Source organism: Anthonomus grandis, chromosome 4, assembly GCF_022605725.1.
Source record: "Anthonomus grandis grandis chromosome 4, icAntGran1.3, whole genome shotgun sequence".
NCBI classification, from domain to species: Eukaryota; Metazoa; Arthropoda; class Insecta; order Coleoptera; family Curculionidae; genus Anthonomus; species Anthonomus grandis.
The window spans coordinates 39,751,818-39,776,809 of record NC_065549.1 but is presented as its reverse complement, the minus strand read 5'-3'; the positions used below and the strand labels follow the sequence as shown (position 1 = coordinate 39,776,809).

Sequence of the window (24,992 nt, the reverse complement as noted above, 5' to 3'; positions counted from 1 at the left end):
AAAAAACGCAAAACCTGGTGTAACGACTGGCTTTTGAAAAGGAATTACTACACCCACACAAAATAACTACAAGAATTAAGTTCCCAACCAATGCATTACCGTAATAATTGCGGATTATTTGCGTATTATTTGCGGATGAGCGAGGAGGTCTACCAAAAATTATTGTCAATGGTAATCCCTTTGATACAAAAGAACAATACAGTTATGAGAGCTGCAATTTCCGCCCATGAAAGACTGACAGCTACCCTAAGATTCCATGCAACTGGCCGGTCTTACGAATGTCTCAAGTATTCTACTATAATATTGCCCCAATTCCAGAGACGTGAAGCTATATGTAAAGTGCTACGAAAGGACTATCTTCAGGTACGTATAATAACAAATAAATATAAATTAAATTAATTTGTTTGCCTTAAAGTTTTTTATTTAATGCCTACAACGAAAAAATTACATACTAGCATCAAACTGCGAGAAATAGGTACCTGCTAAACTTGTCTGGCTCGTACAATCTGCCACTGTTGACTGTGTACCTACATTGTAAATCATAATTAGAAGATGGCGAGACATAGGGTGTGCTGGTGTATGAAGAGGAGCTGCTCATGGAACTGCTCAGTGTAGGGTTCGAATACTCGGGATTATTATATGATGGGTATAAGGGCGCATTAAGCAAGCCAATTTCCGCGTCAAATAATATATCTTTTTTTTTTCTTAACCATTAAACCCTGACGTTTATCCAGAGATCTGATTCTCATAGCAATGCTTTTACCGAAAAGGTCATAACGATATTCCTGTAGCCGAGGCTTCTTGAAATGATCACGTACCGAAACTAAAACATCATTCGACAGTTCCTCATTTCTCCTTTTCTTTGACAGATCAGGTCTTGACCCAGGAAGTCGCCTGCGTTCGTTGGAGTCATTACAGCGTCCATTTTCACTTGACCTTGCTTGTTTTGGACTAATCTCGTTTTTCTCTGTGGTTAAGATTACTTTATTCACGCAAGGTATTGGGCTGGTTCCTCGAGTATCTCTTGCAACAAATATACATATTATTGGACCCAAATGCTCAAAATCGACAACCGATTTTTTTTGTATAACAATACAACACTAATAGCAAACAAATTTATTAACTTCAGCTTAACTAGGCATATAATGTTAATGAATTTAGTAAATTATAATTATAAATTTAGGGAACACAAAAGTCATAATGTTTTTTTTCAGTTTCCTGATACTGCTGAAAAATGGGAAGGAGTTACGTGTATGCCGAGCCTAACGGTTTACTGGAGAGGTTTACCTGAACAGGTCACCCGTATCACTTCCGCGTCATCCTTCACCCAGTCAACACGTGGTTGTGCTCGTCCTTTCCTATCCTACGGATTCCTTTCCTTGACTCTTTCCTACCCCTTACCGTTAGTACAACGTGCATTTCAGAATTAAGCTTTGTAAAAGTTTCTATCCCACTTCCGCGTTATCCTTTATCCCGTCAACACGTGATTGTTCGTCCTTCCTATCTTTTAAATCCCTGTCCCAGACCCTTCCCAACCCCTTGCCGATGGTAGCCGATCCTATTCACGCCGGTAACCAGGCCGGATGATGCCGGATGCATCGTGAGGGAGGCGACATCGTGCATTGAAAAGTCCCGATTGTGATTGATAATTTAATATAGTGAAAGTGTCGATTCGGGGAACAGGGTACATACCCGATGGTTTTCCGAAATCTCCAAATCGTGCTGGCAAATTGCCTCGTAGCAGAGCCATCAATTGAACGGAACAGAACAGGTCACCCGTACAGGCAAACCGTAGCGTGTATGTCAGCGTCTGCAGGCAAAGGTACACAGGCTAAGCAACCTAAATAGGCGATCGTAGGAGAATGAAAAATAGATTCTTTCGACCTGGGCTGGGAATCTAAAATCACGACTCGATCTCGATACGATCACGACTTCGAATTCGATCGCGACGACAAGGGTGATTCTAAATTTCAATCGTCGGCTAAACTCGTTTTATTCGATTTGATTTAGGTTTCTTGGTATATATTTGTTATTTTCCCTAATATTTGACAGATGGAAACGTCAATTGTCTTTTCTATTGATAAACAGTAAACACTAAAAATTTTTATTTATTTTGTAAATTTTTCCCCTTCGTGTTTTTTTATTTAAATATATGCCCATATTAATTCTTTAAAATAAAAAAAATTTCGTTTAAAACTACCACTATCCCTTGGAAAATAATAATTCAATTCATGGAAAATCACAAAACTTGTTGTGTTCATCCACTTTTATATAATATATAGTAACATGGGTGCAATCAATAGGACCTATAACACCAGGGACATTGGATCTCTCTATAAATGTTAATTTATTAATTTCTCTCATCTTTTATATTTGAAAAATTAGTCGGTCAGCAAGGTGATTGTCAATAATTTCAGTAATTTTATGGATTCAACGACTTGCAGTAGTTTCGCTAATTCCAAATTTAAAATCTTCCAAAATTAAATTCTTCAATTTTTTTTTAAATTCTTCTAATGCTTCTTTGGTAATAATCTGTGGCATAAAATCTTGACATACTAAAACTGCCCATTCAATGATAACTCTACTTCCTCTGCCTGTATTATTAACAGAAGGTTGTGGAAAATAGGGTCGAATTAAATCTATTAGTTGTGTTTAAGAAAGCTTCTTGATATACTAATGAAAACCTGGTATGACTATTGATAAACAATAAATAAAACAAATACGTTTAAAAAAGGATGCTTTCACATTATGCACGTATTAAAAAAGGAAGAAGCTATATCGTCTGGTGTATACGATATACCCAAGCGTGTCTTCGACAAATCGTTAAAAACTAGGCAATCCGCAAGACACTCACGACTGAAAATTTTCTTTAGAATCAGTCATATCGAGTAATCGTGTCAAATCGTGATTTTAGAATCCCAGTCCTGTGCAGTTGTGCTTTCCGAAGCGTGTGTGCCTCTTATCGAATGCCTGCGCAGTCAATTATTTTTCAGTTTGTTGTTGAGCGGGTGTTTATATGTTTACGTCGCGTTGTTTATTAAGTTTTTTATGGAATTATATGGATAGAATGTCAGGACAGAAGCGTAATGAATTAATAGAACAGTTTATTGAAATATATAAATCTGAACCCTGTTTATGACGAGTAAAAAGTAACGAATATCGTGTTCGCGACAATGCAGCATGCGAAAAATTGGTGACAAAGTTAAAGGAGTTGGAGCCCGATACTACAGCATAGAGAAATGAATATTAAAAGAGTGTTTGAAAGGTAGCCTAATTTGATCATCAAGTTTTAAAACTTAACCTAAGAAATTTAGTTCGGTTAGACGGCATCGAGGGCCAACTTCTGTCATTAGATTATCGATTTTCTTTCGTTCTTTGCCATCACCCACCTTCGCATCATCGATCGTCGCCATTGCTACATTGCTTATTCCTTTTTATTTGAGCGTCCATTGGGTGTGTTCTTTTGTTTTTTTCTCAACAAAAAATAGTTAAACATGTAGCTTAAAGTCATTAAAGTGTAATTTCATCATATAGAAGCTTTTTTGTTGTTTTATTGTGTGGTTTCAGATCCCTATAGGATGGGGTAAGTGCAATTTTTTTTATCAAATAATTTTCACCATGTTGTAGGTCACCTAAAATTGTTGTTTACCATTTTAAAACTGCCCTAATAATGTCATCACCAGGAAAATTAATTTTTAAATGCAAGGCACCCACTTGTTCTAATACATACTATTGTCCTATTGAAGATTCATACAAAAATAAAATTTTCTTTAAATTTCCTGAAAGTGACATTATTAGGAGGTCCGAATGGTTTAAAATACTTGGTTTAAGCCCAACCTCAACAAGGTGTTATTTATGTCAAGACCATTTTGATGATATTTCATTTACTAGTACTATACATACTCATTTAAGAAAGTGTGCTTTCCCAATTGCTGGCCCAAGTATTATTCAAAATGCCCCAGTACTGGTTGAGGCACAAGTACCTTGGGAAGATACATTGACTTTATTACCTGCTATCACAATCCAGCAATCTCAATATAATGTTTAGAATGAACATAATTATGCTAGACCACTTTTTACTAGGTCTGACGAAAGGTATCATCAGTGCTTGTTGTGCTTTGCAGTGCTGCTAGGAAGTACCAAAAGCACAATAAGTGAAACAACTTCCATTCTACCAGGTCACTACTCAAGGAGGTACCTCACCTCGATAAGATGGGAGTAAGATCCAGGGATTCTCTTTGAATATTTAAGAAAAAGGACCGATGACATCTAGAATTTAGGGTATACATCAGTGTCAACTAATTTTTAATATCATACTCTCCATAAAGAATATTTTAATTACAGGGTTAGTTTTTATATATTACCACACCCCTAACATTTTTGGGGACCCTCTGTACAAAAAAGTAGGTAGTAAACGTAAAATTTTTAGGGCATATTTTTAAGAAATATAGTTCTTATGTCTATAAATAATTAATTTATAAATTTGATAAATTGTAATTTTTGTATCATATCCTCAAAATGTAAAAAGCAAAATACATACCATGGACAGTGTTGTGCTAAAGCAGCACAAAAACAAATTGTATCAGGATCCCTCTAAGACAATAAATTATAAACTTACTTTACAATTGACTTAAATTCTACCCCTACTCTTGTTAATTTGTTGATAACAGTGAAATTAACATTGTTAGTATCGAGCATTTAATTCTCAAAATAGGACTAAATATATTATACTTAATCTCTAAAATATTGTCTTACATAATTGACCCATTAAATCTTTTTTTGATAGCGTATTGGGCTGTAAAATCTCTTTCACATTCTCTAAAAATTAATGAAATAGTGCAATTAACAATTAATTTTTTTGAAAGGCCTAAATGCATTAACTTAACAGCTTAAAAGCAAATTTGATGAATTTAATGTCAAAAAACTAACGAATTCAATTAAAAAATGTATAAAATAAACTTAAATTACAAACATTATCACTCTTAGCCTCTTCAAAAATTAAATTAAGACCCTTGCACTATTTCATAATTTTTTAGAGTTTGTGATCGAGATTCACAGCCTTTACGCTGTTAAAAATTGATTTAATAGGTCAATAATTTTAAATTTCGCGCCATTCTAAAATTTTGAATAGCCTGCCTTTCATTTCTATGACGGATCGGTATTACAGTAGACTATTTTACCGACTGTGACAAATGTAAATTATTTTAGTTCGGTTAGACCGCAACCGTACGCTGCAATCGAGTTTAGGGTAAAGATGGTGCCCACTTGTCACTATGGGATTGAACCCTCTCATACTTTTAATTACTCTATGAGTTAGTTTTAGTCTGCTTCGAAAGCCAGACTAAAACTAACCTTATACCATTTCCCTTCTCATAAAAATCAACCTCCTTCAAAATGTTTACCTAAACACTTTTTTTAAAACAAACACACATTCATTCGCCTTTCTCACGTTAAGTGCTTACACCCGCAGTTTATCCTACTTGGAACCCTCTTGTAAATAAAGTCATAAATAATAACCATGTTATAATTAAATATAACTTAAAAGAATAGCGCTAACATAGGTACTACATTTAAAATGTTAATTATTGTAACTATAATAAAACCTATAATATTCAATTAAATATAAAGTTATCTTACAAGAAGAAACGTGATATGTCAAAGAAGTCTGGAGCATCAACAAACGATTTGTACGTACCTAAACTGTGGTACTATAACTTATTCGATTTTTTTGGAGATCAAGACATGTCTAGTTCGTCTGTTTTAAATTTGGATGATGACAATGAAAGTGACAAAGTAAGTAATCAATTAAATAAGAATACTGGAATTTATTAAATAGATTTCAAATGATACATATTTTTTTACTTCTGATTTTTAAGAATACGACTTTCCTGCCAAGAAAGTTTACCTTCATGCATAAAATAGGAACTGAATTTATCTCTTAACTGTTTAGCAGTAGAATTCCAATTTTCCTGGTTTTGACGGTCCAATGCGATCATGTTCGATTGGGAGGTATTCAAGCCGGTGCAAATAACTTCCCCATCATGATTCTCCTGATACACTACCGCTCAAAAGTATTTGCCCACCATGTATTATTTTTAATATTTTAAATTAGATACAAAAATCTTATCTTTATACCTATATTTAGATTGTATGTCTTTTGTAAATTGCATATGCTTAAACAGCATACCTATCAACTATGGTTCATTGAAAAACACTGAGTATTTAAAAATAGTCTTGCAAATAACAAACAATGTAGTAAAAATAAGAACTTCTTCTAAAAAACTAATTTGCTTACAGCTCGTTTCCGATGAAATTTGAAACATTTAAAGGTGTTTAGTCTTTAAGAATTGATTTTGGTAACATTGGTAAATAATTTCGCTTGCTTATTGACGATTGTTACCGTTTCTTTGTTGCTGGTTTTTCAACATTCTTGGCTAAAACAAAAGTGTTATTGGTAGAAACAAAAGGTGTTATCATTGGACTTCATAAGGCTGGAAAGACTAACCGTCAAATTTCGACGGATTTGGGAATTCCAAGGCGGACTGTCGATTATAATGTTAGGAAATTCACCAGAGAAGGGACTATTAGCAACAAACCTCGATCAGGAAGGCCAAATGCAACAAGTTCAAAGGAGGATTTAAATATTATAATTACAAGCAAATGCAATAGACGCCTTACCGCCCCTGAAATCACAGCAAAAATCAACAAGGAGCGTAAAAAAGCGGTCAATGTTTCGACAGTAAAACGGCAACTTCATAATGCTGGTCTTAAAGGACGTTTAGCTGTATCAAAACCGCTACTGAAGGATGTTAATAAGAAGAAAAGACTTGAGTGGACCCAATCACACAAAGAATGGACCATTGATGACTGGAAGAAAGTTCTCTGGAGTGACGAGTCGAAATTCGAGGTTTTCGGAATGAAGAGGCGAGTTTTTGTTCGCCGTTATGCCAATAAAAGGGTCGCTGAGAACTGTACGGTGGCCTCAATTAAACACGGTGGTGGTTCGGTGATGGTGTGGGGTTGTTTTGGAGGATCTGCAGTGGGCGAACTAATTAAAATAGAGGAAATTCTTCGAAAAGAGGGTTACAAAACAATTTTTAGTGACAATGTACTTCCTTCTGGTACTCGAATAATTGGGGAAAAGTTCATGTTTCAACATGACAATGACCCCAAGCATACGTCGAAGTTGTGCAAGCAATATTTAGGTCAATTACAAAGGCAACATCTTCTGAAAGTTATAGTATGGCCCCCACAATCACCGCACCTCAATCCTATCGAATTACTGTGGGATGAACTGGATAGACAAGTGCGAAAATCATGCCCCACATCAAAAGAAGATTTGTGGAGGATCATCCAAGAAGAGTGACACAAGATACCTCAGGAAACTTTGGACAAATTAATTAGAAGACTACCGAAACTCTGTGAAGCTGTTATTAAAAATCGAGGCGGACGTGTAGATGAATCCAAAATTTGATTTTCTTAAATTTAATTAATTGAAACATGTATTGTTTATATTCATTTTGTTATAAATAAACCGTTTCTTAAGAATAACTGATGGGTTTATTATTTTTAGTTATAACTTTAAAACAGTCATATGTGGGCAAATACTTTTGAGCGGTAGTGTATGTATCATTTGGATGCACATAAGTGGTTGGTTGTTGTTGCATCAAGAAATTATGCAAGACACACGTTGTCATGACTACTTTTGATATGGTTTGGAATTGATTTGTGTGTGGAATATACGAAATCTGTATGCAAGTATTCCAAACGCATTTTCCACAACATGCCTTGCTCTGGAAACTCGGTAATTAAAAATCTCTTTCGAAGCTGAGTCTAGCTGAGCTTGTAGAAACGCCTTCATAATATTTGTTGCTAGGGGAAAGGCGTCATCGGCCACAAACACGTAGGGAATTTGTTTAAAATTATCCGAGACATTGCTAGGCGCTGGAATATTGAGGTTATTACTAATCAATCTTTCATAAAAAGTAGTATTTGAAAGAACTCCTCTATCTGAAATTCGGCCATTAGTTCCAAAATTCACTAAGAGGAACCGATATGTAGCATCCACTATTGCGAGAAGTACCATGCTGTGTTTGCCTTCATAGTTAAAGTAGAACGATCCGGTATTACCTGAGGGAACCATATCTATATGTTTACCATCCATAGTCCGGAGGCAGTGAAAAATGCCATTTTTCCTGAAACTTTCCTGCAACACCTTTCCATTTTTCAGCAGAATCAGGAAACTAAAAACAAACATTATGATTTTTGTGTTCCCTAAATTTATATTATTTATAATTTGCTAAATTCATTAATATTATATGCTTATTTAAGTTAATAAATTTGTTTGCTATTAGTGCTGTATTGTTATACAAAAAAATCGGTTGTCGATTTTGAGTATTGGAGTCCAATAATATACCATGCTTTTCTTTGAAGTCCCCCCCCCCCCCATTTATTTTTTGAACGGGTCAAAAAAAATTTTTGAAACTTGTCATAAGTAAATTGGTCTATAGATACTATTTTTCACTGTAAACTAGGTAGTTGTAAATTCCAAGATGGCGGCTGGGCGACATCTTGAGAAAAAAATTTAAATAGAAAGGGGGGTCGTGTGGTACCTCATTTTAAAGGTCTCAATGAGTACTTTATAACCCTGAAATATTAGACCCATATCTTAACTCGTTTCAAAATGACGGCCTAATAAAAAAGTATTTTTTTTTATTTTAACGTTTTACATTTTTATGATTTTTGAATAGGTAAAAATCAGTGTACGAAAATAAATGCGTCACTATTTTATTTTGACATAAAAACGACAGTTCTAAATGTCAAAATAACACATAAGGGCCATCTTGAATAAATGCATTAAATAGAAATCTTGTGTTACCTCATTTAAAAGGTTTTATTGAGTACTTTTAATATTTATTACATGGACTCGGTGGACTCCGTTTTGACCTGTCTAAAAGTAACAGCCAAAAAAATACACTGTTGCGATTTTATTAACGTTTTTAATAATGATGTACAAATAATTTATAATTTTTGAATTTTGGATTTAAAGATTAACTTTTTGGTTTCTAAAGACTTACTGAACCGCCCTCGTATGTCACATTTCACGTTAAAGGTTATTGAACATTATTTAGACATTCCAAAAACCAAATAGCTATTAAAAAAACTCGAAAAAAAATTCAAAGATATTTTTCCTTAACCGGTAAATTACTCTTGTATCGGTCATTGTTAGATATTTTTTAGTGTGTTTGGCAGTTTGAATTTATTGTTATTTTCAAAATGGTTAATTCTCGTCCATTGGAGGAAAAAGTAGAAGCAATTTTTATTTATGGAGCAACGCGTAATTTTCATGAGACTGAAAGGGTTTTCAACGAACGTTTTCCTGATCGTCCTATTTGCCGTAAATATTTAAGGGAACTTGTAAATAAATTTACAACTACTGGTACTGTCCAGGATAAAAAACGCCCAGGAAATATGTCTATTTCAGAAGAAAAGCAAGTCCAAATAATTGGCGAAATAATAGAAAATCCCCAACATTCTACTCCAACTGTTGCTGATATCTGTGAAGTTTTAACTTCGACGGCATGGAGAGTTTAAAAAAAAAAGTTTCACCCATACAAGATCCAAATGGTCCATCAACTGACTGAAGATGATCCTGACCGAAGAGTGCAATTCTGTGAAATTATGGCAGAGAGAGTAGAAAGGCAACCTACGTACGTGCGCAACATTTGTTTTAGCGACGAATGTACTTTTTTTTTAAATGGTAATGTCCACAGACAAAATTGTCGATATTGGAGTGATACCAATCTACACATTTTTCGTGAAACCCGATCTCAGTATCCGCAAAAAAATCAATGTATGGGCAGGAATATTAGGGAATCATATCGTAGGGCCGCTGTTTTTAGAAGAAAATTTAACAGGTGAATTGTACTTAAATATGCTGGAAAATGCTATCGATCCTCTCATAACAGAAATTGTTGAGGCTAATGTACATGAATTTGACATGGAAATTACATTTCAACAAGATGGTGCTCCTCCGCATTTTGCCAGGAATGTGAGAAATTATATAAATGATAATTATTTTGGTCGTTGGATAGGTCGTCGGGGTCCTATTGAATGGCCAGCTTGGTCACCAGATTTAACGCCGCTAGACTTTTTTTTGTGGGGATACCTAAAGCAAAAGGTATACGAAACAGAACCTGCCTCAATTTTTGAGCTACGACAAAGAATCACTAACATTTGTCAAAATATTGAGGCAGATGTATTTGAAAATGTTCGACGTGAATTTTCAGATAGGTTATTTATGTGTCAAGAGGTACAAGGAAATCATTTCCAGCATCTTTTAAATTAAATATTGTTTTTCTTTTGATAAATTGTTTATTTGCTAATTGTAAATTAGTATTTCATTGTATTCTATTAAAAACGTTAATAAAATCGCAACAGTGTATTTTTTTGGCTGTTACTTTTAGACAGGTCATTGAGACCTTTAAAATGAGGTACCACACGACCCCCCTTTTTATTTAAAATTTTTTCTCAAGGTGTCGCCCAGCCGCCATCTTGGAATTTACAACTACCTAGTTTACAGTGAAAAATAGTATCTATAGACCAATTTACTTATGCCAAGTTTCAAAAAAATTTTTTGACCCGTTCAAAAAATAAATGGGGGGGGACTTCAAAGAAAAGCACTGTATATATTTGTTACAGGAGATGATCGAGGAACTAGCCCCAATACCTTGCATGAATAAAGTAACCTTAACCACAGATAAAAACGAGATTAGTTTAAAACAAGCAAGGTCCAGTGAAAATGGACGCTGTAATGACTCCAACGATCACGGGCGACTTCCTGGGTCAAGACCTGATCTTTCAAAGAAAAGAAGAAATGAGGAACTGTCAAATAATGTTTTATTTTCGATAGGTGATCATTTCAAGAAGCCTCGGCTACAGGAAGATCATTATGACCTTTTCGGTAAAAGCATTGCTATAAGAATCTGATTTCTGGATAAACGTCAGGGTTTAATGGTTAAGAAAAAAAATTAATGATATATTATTTGACGCAGAAATTGGCATGTCTAATATAATAATCCCCAGTATTCGAACCCTACACTGAGCAGTCTCATGAACAGCTCCTCTTCATACACCAGCACACCCTATGTCTCGCCAACTTCTAATTATGATTAACAAGGTACACAGTCAACAGTGGCAGATTGTACGAGCCAGACAAGTTTAGCAGGTACCTATTTCTCGCAGTTTGATACTAGTATGTAATTTTTTCGTTGGAGGCATTAAATAAAAAACTTTACGGCAAACAAATTAATTTAATTTATATTTATTTGTTATTGTACGTACCTAAAGATAGTCCTTTCATAGCACTTTACATATAGCTTCACGTCTCTGGAATTGGGGCGATATTATAGTAGAATACTTGAGACATTCGTATGACCGGCCAGTTGCATGGAATCTTAGGGTAGCTGGCAATTGCAGCTCTCATAACTGTATTGTTCTTTTGTATCAAAGGGGTTACCATTGACATTAATTTTTGGTAGACTTCCTCGCTCATCTGCAAATAATTACGGTAATCCATTGGTTCGGAACTTAATTCTTGTAGTAATTTTGTGTGGGTGTAGTCATTCCTTTTCAAAAGCCAGTCTTTACACCAGGGTTTGCGTTTTTGTCTTTGTTTTTGAAAACATTTATAGTCGCCACTACTAAACTGACTAAAGCGATCGCGTCGTCTTCTTGATTAGTCGCCATCTCGAACTGAGTTGAATCCCTCCGCTTTTTACCGCAACGTGTATGTGCTCTTTTGCCTGTGCAGGAATACCTGCAGAGTAACCTGCAAAGGCCTACTATACAGGTAAACCGTTACGTGTATGGCCGCCCTAGGCTTTTGAACCGCTTTTAAAAATAAAAGTCGCAATCACATGTGACTTTCAAAGAATCGACGTAACCTTTTTTTGCAAGAGAAGTTTGAGGAAAAGCAAGATTGTTAGCAATTTCCATGTTAGTTCAGAGTTGAAGAAAGAAACATCTTTAATGCTAAGTTTAGGGAGACTCCTGGTGCTCATAGCACAAGCAGGAAAAAGAAATTTTCTACAATCTGGTATAAAAATCCTGTTTTTTAAATAACTAATGCAGCCCTTTTACAAAATGTAAAAATTGTAGGTATACAGTTGTATGATAACAATTAATCTGAGCGTATTTATTTATTTTATTATTAACGATAATGTGACGCGAATTGATGTTTTCAGTTTCTATGACGTAATTTTTTTGCTTTTTGTATCGCTGATGATGATTAATTATCGTTTCATAACAAGGATATATACATGTCTCATTTTCATTTTTATGTATATAATGTATAAATTAGCAATGGGAATGTTAGTAAAAGGATTTATCAATTCTTAAGGTAAAAAATGTTTTCAAACAAAATAAATAACCACGTTTTTATTAATCATATTGGAACAAGAATATACTGGAGTGAATATATGTATATACATATTCATTTTATTATATATTTATATTAATTTTATTGATTGTGTCACAAATATTAATTTGTAACCAATCTATTATGAATAATTTGCGACAATGATTATCTACGTAAATATGTCAACGTATAAGATCGTAATTAGTTAACAAATTATGTTTGTTTAATTACAAACAGGTGGCATTTTGTATGCCAATTCCTAAGAGATTAGTATGATGAGATTAGAGGCTTTGCATAAATATAAAACTTTTTTATTTTCCCCCTGTGATAAGTTCCCGATTCGAATAAACCAGATTAATAAGGAATTAGGTAGGATTTGGTAAATTACTTACTTTAAGTTTCTATTTTAAAGGGAATAAGAAAGGTTATTATATTATTGCATTCATATAATCTGAACATAGGAAAAAATGCATCAAAGGAAGTATTTACAGACCAAAGTTTTAAAAAATTCTTAATTTATTGTATTTTGAAATTACCTATATGTAAAAAAAAAATTAAAAGAATAAAAGCAGAATCGGTCTACTTTTTTATCAATTGAAGAAATTAGGGTTTTTTTAAGGGTAGTGAAAAAATGCCCGTATGCATATGTTTTTTTAAATTATTTATTATATCATTAAAATCTACTTTATAAAAATGAAAATTATCACTGTCGGTACCTGATCTAAAGGAACTTTAAAGAGGATCATGATTATTCAGAGGGAGATCTTTTAGTAGGTCAAAACCTAAATTTTTAGCACCTCTCTGAATCCTAAATCTGGCCTTTTAAGAAATATATTACTAATTGACCCTGATGGGCTGCAACATGAAACTCTACCATTTCTAAGGAAAGTATTTCATATTGTAGCGTTTTTACTGTTCGTTAGGTGTGAATTAAAACAATTGAAAATGGTCAAGTAATTTATTTACACACTTCACTATGAAAACACGATCTAGATTGACTACTAGTAATATTTAATTTTACTGTATTTATTTACAACTATTTAAATCTCGCGCCAATATTCCGAACATTACTTCACCGAACTGAAAACTATCGGCCATATTTAATTTTTTTTTATTACCGCAATTGTTGGATAATGCCTGAGTACCTATTAATAATAATAATAATAATAATAATAATAATAATAATAATAAATCATTTTATTGTTCCATAACATTTACATAGTTTATAATATTTACATACATATAATACTGGAACAAAAGGCTTTTTATTCAGCATCCCTCCCAAGGAAGGGGCTGTTAAAGCTCATGCATTGCTATACACTTTTCATTATAGCACTCAAATAACCTTCACAATAATTCCTCAATTTTTGCCAGTTATATACACCCAATTATATATAAAGTAGGCAAAAAGAACTACATTAAACCAAACTAACAATGTGGACGAATAATAATATTATTACCTACATCTACCCTAGATCTGCTAAACTCAATGATAAAAATCTAAATTTACTAAAGGAGTTGCTGCCTGATTTTATATTTTAAATACACAACAGAAAAATTAAATGTATTAATTTTGAATTTATTAAGGGTGGAGGCTATGTTATATGAAAATCCCTTTTTGAAAGACTCTTTATTGTGTCTTGGGATTGTAAAAATATGTTTTCTTCGTATATTAAGATTATGGATATCCGTACGGTATACTACTTTCTTATTAAGATAAATAGGACATTTATATTTAACAATGTTATAAAAAAAGCAAGCCGAGTGCAATATTCTTCTATTGTACATAGAAAGCCAATTCAAGTTCCCTGAGCTTATGTGATACACGCTGCCTTCGTCTAATGCCGCATATAAATCGTATACAAGAGTTTTGTACTTTCTGCACTCTTTTAGCCTGAGTTGTGTCCAAAAAGGGCCCATAAACGCTATCAGCAAAATTAAAATGTGACAACACAAGTGCTTCACACAATTCTATTTTTGTTTTCCTTTCTAAAGAATGTTGGTGGGGAAAAAGGGATTTCAGGGCTAAGTAAGATTTTTTAATACATGAAGTTATATGTTCATCAAATTTAAGTTTATTATCAATTATTAAACCTAGGTTCCTTGAAGAGTTTTTAAAAGAGATATTACACTGCCCAATAGTGAGTCTTAATTTATTATAAATTATTTCTCGAAGTCTTTCACTGCAGAAAAGTAAAGCCACTGACTTTTGTGGATTTAATTTTAATAAATGATCTTCCGATAGTGCGTTAAGAGTTTTAAGATCTATGTTTAGTCTAAAATTTGCCTCTACAGCATCCTCCGGCTTAAACGAGTATATTAATTGTGTGTCATCGGCGTAAAAATTATATTTACAAAACTTTAAGGATGCTATAAAATTAGACGTATAAATGGTAAAAAGAAGAGGCCCCAAGACACTTCCCTGAGGAACACCAGCAAAAATAGACATAAATTTGGAAAATGTACTATCAAGCGTTACTCTTTGCGTCCTTTTACTTAAAAACGACTTAACCAAAGCTTGGGCATTAACACCAAAACCACAATAAGATAATATGGCTAGTAAAATATCATAATTTAGCATATCAAAAGCACGAGAATAATCCAGGAGCACCAATACGCTTGCATTTCTCTCGTCTTATGCACCAGTAAGTTGATCCGTAACATCCGCAAGTGCTGTCGTACAGCTGTGACCACGGCGAAATCCTGATTGTTTTTCTGGCAAAAGGTTGTTGGACCACACGAAGCCTGGAATTTGGGACGCCATAACCTTTTCCAGAATTTTAGACATAGATGGTAAAATAGAAATGGATCTAAGTTGACTATAGGTCTCAGGATTACTCACTTTAGGAAGCGGAACCACTATAGCACATTTCCAATCACTTGGAAAAACTGAATTTCGTAAACAACAATTTATTAAGTGGGTCAGGTAAGGTATAACAAAGGGGCAGCATAATATTAAAAAAGTGCTATTAATATTGTCACTTCCAGATGCAGTTGACTTCATGTTAAGTATAATATTAGAAATAGTTTCCTCAGTAACCTGAGTATTGACAAATTCCTTATTTGTTTTTTTGTTTTATTTATAAATGTTCAGTCCGTCCCTGGCGAAACCGACGATCAGAAAAAGGTCTCAACGCTGGCGAGCTCGGTGAAGCCGAACGAACCACACACCGTTTTCGGCAAGCGAAGTTAACGCATTTATCCGTATTGTGTAAACGAATTTTATACGAAATTTGTTAAAACCAGCAAATATAACCTACATTCATTTTTAAAGTAGTGTTTATTTAACGATCAGTCCATTCACACGTTTCATGGTCCTTCTTGAAGCCAGATTAGCCGAATAATTAGTGCCAATAATCGAATCTAATACGAAATCCAATCGACAACAAAGCCGAAGGTCAGCCGCAGCAAGGAGTAAGATCCATTTATTTCCTTTCCTATTTAGTGTTTTTCCTTTATTATTAGCAGCGAATTCGATACGATATAGCGATTGTCTGTTAATACGCAGGCAAATAATTTGCATTTTGTTGAAAATTTTATTTGCAACAAGAAACAGCGTTTGAGGTTATTACGGCCGGTGTTACGGTCGGTCCGGCCGGTCGCCATTTCTGCAGCCTTCTCCGTTTGAATTTATTTTGTAACAGGGCCGGCTTAAAAAATTTATCCGATTTTTGTTTTTAAAAAAAAATAAATACATAAATTTGTGTTTTATTTAATTTTAGGATATTTTTTCTTTTTTTAAAGTGTTTTAGGTATTTTATGTTAAGGTAATTTTTTTTACTGCATTTTTCTTTCTTTACTTGGTAAAATGTCTGTCACAGAAAGCGAAGAATTTAAATTGTTGGTAAAAAAACGAGGCTCAATAAAGGGCAGATTAACAGTTTTTGAAAAATACGTAAAATTATTTGAAAGCCAACAAGCAGGCGTCCAAACAGTTGAGCGTGTTAAGGTCCTTGAGTTGGAACAACGAATACGCGATGCTGAGTTTTTGTTAGTAACTTTTGATGATATTCAAAACGACGTTGAATTAAATTGCGATGACCTTGATTCTCAGCTGTCAGAACGCGAGGAATTTCATACACGATATTATGTTAGTATATCGCTAGCAAAAACAATATACGAAAAATTTAATTTAAAAAAAGACGACCCAGTAATCGACCTCGATTTAGTATCTAATCATTCAGCAAGTCAGTCTAATGCCGATATTTCTGAAGGTATTAAATTGCCAGAAATAAAATTGCCAAAATTTGATGGCTCATTTCAAACGTGGCTAGATTTCCGGGATATTTTCGCTTCCCTTATTCATGAAAATCCCAAAATTAATGGAATTCAAAAATTTCATTATTTACGGGCCTCTCTGGTTGGTTCCGCTACACAGGTTATACAGTCTATAGAATTTTGCGCGGCAAATTATGGAATCGCCTGGAGAACTTTATGCGATCGTTTTAACAATTCGAACCTTTTAATCCAAAACCACATTGGTGCAATTTTTAATATAAATGCACTATCTACTGAGTCAGCAGCTAAGATTCGAGATTTAAGCGACAATCTTTTTAAGCATTTGAATTCTTTAAATCAATTAGGTGAGCCCACTGAACATTGGGACACTTTGATTATATACGTCATATCAAGTAAGTTAGACCATAATACAGCCCGCGAATGGGAAAGAATGCGTGCGAAACAAAAGAATTCGTGTACTTTAGAGTTTTTCAAAAACTTTCTAAAAGAACGGGCAGATTTGCTTGAAAATATGGAAATGAATCTCCATAAAAATAAATACGAACGCGATAACGAAGTACGATCAAATACGCGCGACAACCGTGTTGTGAATCGCGAAAATAAACGCAGCAACTGTAATTCTAGAACTTTATTCGAAAAGATAGAAGACAATAATGTTTCTTATAATTCATATGGAGTTAAACCAAAAACTTATGTTTGTTTTTTATGTAAACAAAATCACAGTCTTTTTTACTGTCCTGATTTCTTGAAACTTTCTATATTTGATAGAATAAATAAAGTAAAAGAATTACATTTATGTAATAACTGTTTACGTCCAAATCATTCGACAAAAGATTGTAAATGGACAGGCTGTAAACTATGCGGAGCTAAACATAATACCATTCTTCATATTTCGAAAGAAAAAACGGCAACTTTCAGTGCGCAGTCTCCAGAAAGTGATACGGTTGCTCACCAAAATTCAAGTTGCAATCTTTCTGCGTCAGAAAATGCTCTTTTGTGTACGGCCGTTGTAAATGTTCAAAATGTCGACGGTGAATTCATTAATGCCCGAATACTGCTTGATTCAGGGTCGCAATCAAGTTATATAACTTATGAACTCTATAAAAAATTGAATTTACCAAAAATCAAGACGAATTTAACCATATCTGGTATAAACGGTAAAATTTCTCATGCGACGGAAAAATGTTTTTTAAAAGTTCGTTCTACCATAAATACATATTGTTTTGATCTGACATGTTTTATTATAGAAAAAATCACAAATGATTTACCCGATACGTTAATGAGTCGTGACAGATTGAATATTCCTTCACATATTCAATTAGCTGATCCTCATTTTGAAAGACCTCAAAAGATTGACATGTTAATCGGTGCAGAAGTTTTTTGGAATCTTTTGAGTGAAGGCAAGATCCTTTTATTAAAACACGGGCCAGTTTTACAAAATACTCATCTCGGATGGGTCGTAACGGGTCCTTTAGATTCGTCGTACCATTCAATTTCACATAAAACTCGATGCAATTTAAGTAAAAATATTATTTTACAAAATCAATTGTCAAAATTTTGGGAAGTAGAGGAAATTTCTCAGAAAAATCCATGGTCGGTCGAGGAAGTATTATGCGAAAAACATTTCATGGAAAATTTGGAATTCTCCCCTGAGGGAAGATACGTGGTTTCTTTTCCGTTAAAAGATTCTCCGTGCAAACTCGGTAACTCTCGCGAAACAGCTATCAAGCGACTGGTTAGTTTAGAACGAAAACTTTTTTTTAACGAGACTTTTCGAAAAATGTATAATGATTTCTTACGCGAGTACGAAGAGCTTGGTCACATGACCGAAGTTTCGGATCAAGTTTCCGATAATGCACCTGACTACTATCTGCCACATCACGGGGTACTTAGAGAATCAAGCTCGAGTACTAAATTGAGGGTAGTATTCGATGGTTCATCACTTTCTTCAACTGGAGTGTCTCTCAATAATTTGCAGATGGTAGGCCCGGTAATACAGTCAGATTTACTTTCGATCATATTGAGATTTCGTATGCGACCCTTTGTTTTATCTGGTGATATACGTATGATGTATCGTCAAGTCTTAATTAAACCAGAGCAAAGGCGTTTGCAAAAAATTGTGTGGCGGTCTAACCCGAACGAATCGATAAAAACGTACGAATTAAACACGGTCACATACGGTACCACATCGGGTTCGTTTTTAGCAATACGAAGCTTATGCGAGGTAGCGAATGAGTGTTCGGATGAATTTTCTGAAATTGCTAAAATCATCAAAAATGACATGTACGTCGATGATTTGCTAACAAGTTTAGATTCGATTGAACAAGCAAAGTTAATTGTCAAAGAACTTCCTGAAATTTTGTTAAAGCGAGGCTTTGAAATGCGAAAATGGAAGTCCAATAGTGATGAAGTCTTAAAGGATCTCAAAGTTGAGCAATCAGAGAATATAATCGAATTTTCTGAAAATAAAGACAATAATAGCAAAATTTTAGGTCTTCTTTGGTCTTCCAATCAAGATATCCTCACTTACAAAATATCTCTTCCACACAAAGGAAATACAAAAAAAATTACAAAACGTGTCATCTTGTCAAAAATTGCGTCCATATTTGATCCCTTAGGTTTGACTTCACCTTGCATTATAATCGCGAAGGTTTTAATGCAAAAACTTTGGGCTGAGAACCTTACATGGGATCAGCCACTTCCTAAACGAATTCTTGATTCCTGGTTGGAATTTTCATCCGAGTTAGATATTCTAAATAAAATTCTTATTGAACGTAAAGTTATCTGTGAGCAACCCATCTCTATTTCTTTACATGGATTCTCTGACGCTTCAGAGTCTAGTTATGGAGCATGCGTATATGTTTTATCAAAAAATTCTAAAAACAAAACGGTTTGCAATTTACTATTCTCCAAATCAAAGGTAGCACCATTAAAAACGTTGACAATGCCGAGGTTAGAATTATGCGCAGCCTTTATTTTGTCTCAAATTATGACAAAGGCATTAAATGCGATAGATATTAAGTTTGATAAGATAATTTGTTGGTCAGATTCAACTATTGTACTTGGGTGGTTACGGTCAACACCGAGTTTACTAAAACCTTTCGTGAGTAATCGAATTGCCGAAATACAAAACTATTCGTTTAAGTGGAGACATGTACCCACCAAGGACAATCCAGCAGATCTAGTTTCCCGAGGTGTACGTCCAGCAAATTTAATCAATTCAGACATGTGGTGGCATGGCCCTAAATGGCTTTTAGGTGATGAAAGGGATTGGCCTGTCAATATTTATGCAAATAAGGATTTACCAGAAATTCGAATCTGTTCATTTATATCCACAACTCCTAACAGGAGTTTTCCATTCGAACGTTTTTCAAGTCTTGTTCGTTTAAAACGAACCGCAGCCTATATCTTTCGTTTCTATGAGAATTGCAGAAAGCCACCAAAAGATCGGGTATTTACCCATTTAACCGTAGCTGAAATCAATACGAGTTTTACTAAAATTCTTAAGGTTGTGCAAATAGAATCTTTTCCTGAGGATTACTTTATTTTATCGAAAAAACGACAATTATCATCTAATAGCAAAATTCTAAGTCTTAATCCGTTCTTGGATGATAATGACCTCATAAGAGTTGGAGGGAGACTGTCAAACTCAAATTATTCATACTCGAAAAAATATCCCATACTCTTATCACCGCATCACCATTTAACAAAATTAGTCGCAAAATTCGAACATGACAATTTGATGCATGCTGGACCGCAACTTTTATTATCGCACCTTCGTGATAACTTTTGGCCTATTTCTGGTCGCAGTCTTGTTCGGAAGGTAGTTCACGATTGCGTAAGGTGCGCTAGATACGATTCCAATAATTATCAGCCCATTATGGGAGATTTGCCTGTGTCACGGGTTCAAGCAGCTTTGCCGTTCGTCAAAACCGGAGTCGATTATTCAGGTCCTTATTTAATAAAAGATAGACGCGGCAGAGGATGTAAGGTCATAAAGTGCTGGGTCGCAGTGTTTGTTTGTTTCAGCACAAGAGCCATACATCTTGAAATGGTTTTATCATTAAGTTCCGAGGATTTTCTACAAGCGTTTTACAGGTTCATTAATCGTCGTGGAAAACCTTTGGAAGTATTTTCCGACAATGGGACTAATTTTACCAGGTCAAATAAAGAAATTCAATTATTGGGCAAATTTCTACAAGAAAACAATTCAATTATTGCAGAATCAATAGCGAACATTGGAATAAAGTGGCACTTTATTCCCGCGAATTCGCCCCATTTTGGAGGCATATGGGAGGCGGGTGTTAAGAGCCTAAAACATAACCTTAAAAGAGTTTTGGGGTCATATACGTTGTTTCTTTTTGATTTTCAGACAATGCTTATTCGTATCGAAGGCGTGTTAAATTCCCGTCCTATATGTCCTTTAAGTTCCAATCCCGATGATTTCTCCGCTCTCACACCTTCACATTTCCTCATCGGAAGATCTACTTTAAACGTATTGGAACCATCAGTCATTCATTTACCCGACAACCGACTTTCTCAGTACCAACTTTTGCAGAAAATTCATGAACAATTCTGGAACAGATGGCACAGAGAGTACATAAGTGAGATGCAGCTCAGAAATAAATGGAAAAGATCTACTGGCAGCCTCAACATTGGACAGTTAGTGTTAATAAAAGACAATGCATTACCTCCTATGCGATGGCGTCTTGGAAGAGTAATTAACCTTATCAGCGGAAAGGACGGAGTATCTCGAGTTGCCTGTTTGCAAACGCAAGATGGTATGTTGTCTCGAGCAGTTACCCGATTATGTCCATTGCCTGTTGAAAGTGCACCCTTTCAAGACGGGGGGCATGTTCAGTCCGTCCCTGGCGAAACCGACGATCAGAAAAAGGTCTCAACGCTGGCGAGCTCGGTGAAGCCGAACGAACCACACACCGTTTTCGGCAAGCGAAGTTAACGCATTTATCCGTATTGTGTAAACGAATTTTATACGAAATTTGTTAAAACCAGCAAATATAACCTACATTCATTTTTAAAGTAGTGTTTATTTAACGATCAGTCCATTCACACGTTTCAATAAAAATCCAAGAGTTCAGGTTTTGGAGAAATAGTAAAGTTAGCTGCATTGACAAATTGCGTGTTGATTTCATTAAGATTTCTTAGCTGATCTGGTATTGTATTTATTTTTTTATTTATGATGCCAACTTTTTTTAATTCCGCCCATTTTTCTTTTGCATTACAGTTTGAAAGCTTAATATTTAGATATGTTTTTTTTTCAGCTCGAAGTGCTGATGTAAATGTATTCCGAAGCTGTTTATAGTATTCCCAATGTTCTGGCAAACGTGAATGACGAAAGCGATTAAGTGCATCAGTCCTTAACTTTTTTAATAATTTCAAATTATCCGTAAACCACGGGCAGTATGGTTTTTTATTGTTTGTTTTTCTAGTTTTAAGAGGAGCATGTGCATTAAATAGGGTTGTTAATTTTGACGTAATAAAATTAACTTTTTTATCAACTGTATCTAAGTTATAAATTTCATTCCAAGCGATCATTTCTAAATCCATTTGAAATTCAGCCAAATTAATTTTTTTTTAATTTCTATAAACCACTGTCGAGCTCGGTGGAGCCTCATTTTGAAAAGGAATGTTACATCTTGTGAGAAGATGATCCGAAATATTAAGATCTTCTACCTCAGTATTAATTTTAAAATCACTATCAAAACAGATTAAATCTATAATACTTTGGGTTTTTTTAGTCAATCTAGTTGGCTCAGAAACATATTGACTTAGATTAAAAGTGTGTAAAATATTATTTAATGTACTGGTGTTTGCAGAACTGTCATCCAAGAAATCAATATTAAAATCACCCAAGCACAATATTTTATCGGTAGTCGTAAAAAACTGTAAAAGAGTATCCTCAAAGCAAGCAAAGAACTCATTACAATTGGTATTGGGTGGCCTGTATATTACCCCTATCAAAAGACTCGAGCCATCAACAAGAACCTTAATTCAGATATGCTCCAGAAAATTTAATGTTTGATTTATACATAATTTATATTTTAGGAAACTTTTCATATAAACAGTCACTCCTCCCCCTCGCGAAGGTCTGTCTTGTCTGATTAGCAGATAACCATCAATATTTATGGAATTATTAGCAATATTAATAGACAACCAGGTCTCAGTAATGGCAAAAATATCATAACTGTAATTAGATATGTGGATTTTTATATCATCGAATGAGTTCAGCAACGATCTAACATTTAAGTGTCCAACCTTTAACATATTATAAAAATTTTATTATTACTACTTAAGTCTATAACCAAATAACAAGCAAAAAGAAAAACTAGAATATGAAAAAAACTGTGAAACAAGGCATTATACTATAGCCGCTCTGTAGTTAATCTACCTACAATAGAATTATCTTAAAAAAAACATTTAGTAGAACAAAATATACATATGTTTAAATATTCATTAACAAAATAATATTGGAGATAAGTAGCTTATTACTCTCTTTACTGGGATTTTGTAAACTTACTTATTAAGTATCAACAATAAAAAAAGTTTTAGCAGTTTCAGTTTAATTACCCTAAAAATTATACTTAAATTAGCCCCATCACACACCCACAAAAGCTACGGTTGTCACCATTTGGAAAAATAATTAATAGAATAATATACCTCATGAATTCTAGCTGCTTCCTGAGCGTTGGAGCCTTGCTAAATCTGCCTCAGACATAATTCTAGTCACAGAGTTATCTGCGCACCTCACTAACACATTTCCACTCCATACCCAGGTATTTTTTTCACCAAAAGTTAGCTTAGCCCGATTGAACAATGAGACCCGTAATTTTGTTAAGTCTTCACATATGTGTATTCCGGAGTTTTTTAATGATTTGCGGAATTTTAATATCGACAAACGTGCATCGTAAGATGCGAACCGAACTAATACTGGCGGCGGCTTATTGTTGGGGACTTTAACGGCGATACGGTGACACTTTTTTATGTCGGAGTCCGAGATATTTACTTTAAGGTGATCCTTAAAGATACGGAGCGTTTTTTGACGTATATTTTCGCCGGGTTCACTTTTAATCCCAAAAATTCGTATATTTTTGTTACGATTAGACTGTTCCAGCATATCTAATTTAACATGAAGATTGGTGTTTTCCTCCTTTAGGACAGTTAGATCTTCTTTCAGGGCCGTTATTTCCTCTCTCTGTAGCCTCAGTTGCTCCTCAAACTTTTTAGATACAATAGAAGCAACTTTTTCGGCCAAATCTGACAAGAATTTTTCATTTAAAACACTACTTATTATTGTTTTTATTTCTCGGATGTCTACTGATGACAGACCCATTTTGGCGGCAAACACATAAAAGATGCAATCTCAATTTATGGGGTTTATGCAACGTTAATCTTGGTGAAAATACAAAAAAACAGCAGACCAGAGCACCAAAGAATCACTTAAACTGCTATCACTTAGTAGGTAACTTTTTAAACCTTAGTTATAATCAAAACTTTACAGAGCAACCACGAGCCTGTGTTACTCAAGCGCCATCATATTTATCAATTATATCAATATTATCAATATATATTATCAATATTCTTTTCAGTACTTGGGAGTTTTGTGATTTCTTCCAGGCAGTTGAATCCAGGCGTTCCTGGTTGAATAAAAATATTTTTTAATAAGAAACTACCATACTGGACGTTCCATTAAAATTTCTGTTTTAGGCCATCATTAGTCCATTAACATCTATAGTAAATTTAATGTTTAAAACGATTAAAAATTTGAAACGTCTATAATATCAACCACACCATTTAGGTTTCATTTGCCTTTATCCTATTTAAGTTATTGTCAATAATTGGACCGATTATTTGGATATTTCATGAGAATTCTTTTTAGAAGTTCCAGGAATTCCTGGACCAATATAAATATTTTTTTAGATCAAATATACATTAATTTATGAAAATCGTCGCTCTACGCTCTCTTTTTTTCAGTTTTATCACTATTTTCAATTTTTTTTTAGTTTTCTCGGTTTTCTTGTTTGATTTTATTATTGTTCTTACACTTTATTTGTCTTGATCTTATTTAATTTTTATTAGCGCAATTGTTGGATATTGCCTAAGTACCTATTCTTTTCAATAGTTGGGGTAATTTTTGACTTCTTCCAGGCAGTTGAATCCAGGAGTTCGTGGTCGAATAAAAATATTTTTTAATAAGAAACTACCATACTGGACGTTTCATTAAAATTTCTGTTTTAGACCGTTATTAGTCTTTTAACATCTATAGTAAATTTAATGTTTAAAACGGTTAAAAATTTGAAACCTCTATAATATCAAC

General features: G+C 34.1%; 1 protein-coding gene across 1 annotated transcript; it reads right to left on the bottom strand.

The window, feature by feature from the left end:
- Window positions 1-6,383: 6,383 nt before the first annotated feature.
- LOC126735685 (uncharacterized) lies at window positions 6,384-24,008 on the bottom strand. The gene is given in 5 exon segments (XM_050439751.1): window positions 6,384-6,434; window positions 15,261-15,458; window positions 21,869-22,663; window positions 23,805-23,932; window positions 24,005-24,008. Coding segments are annotated over 5 exon segments (1,176 nt in total).
- Window positions 24,009-24,992: the final 984 nt, after the last annotated feature.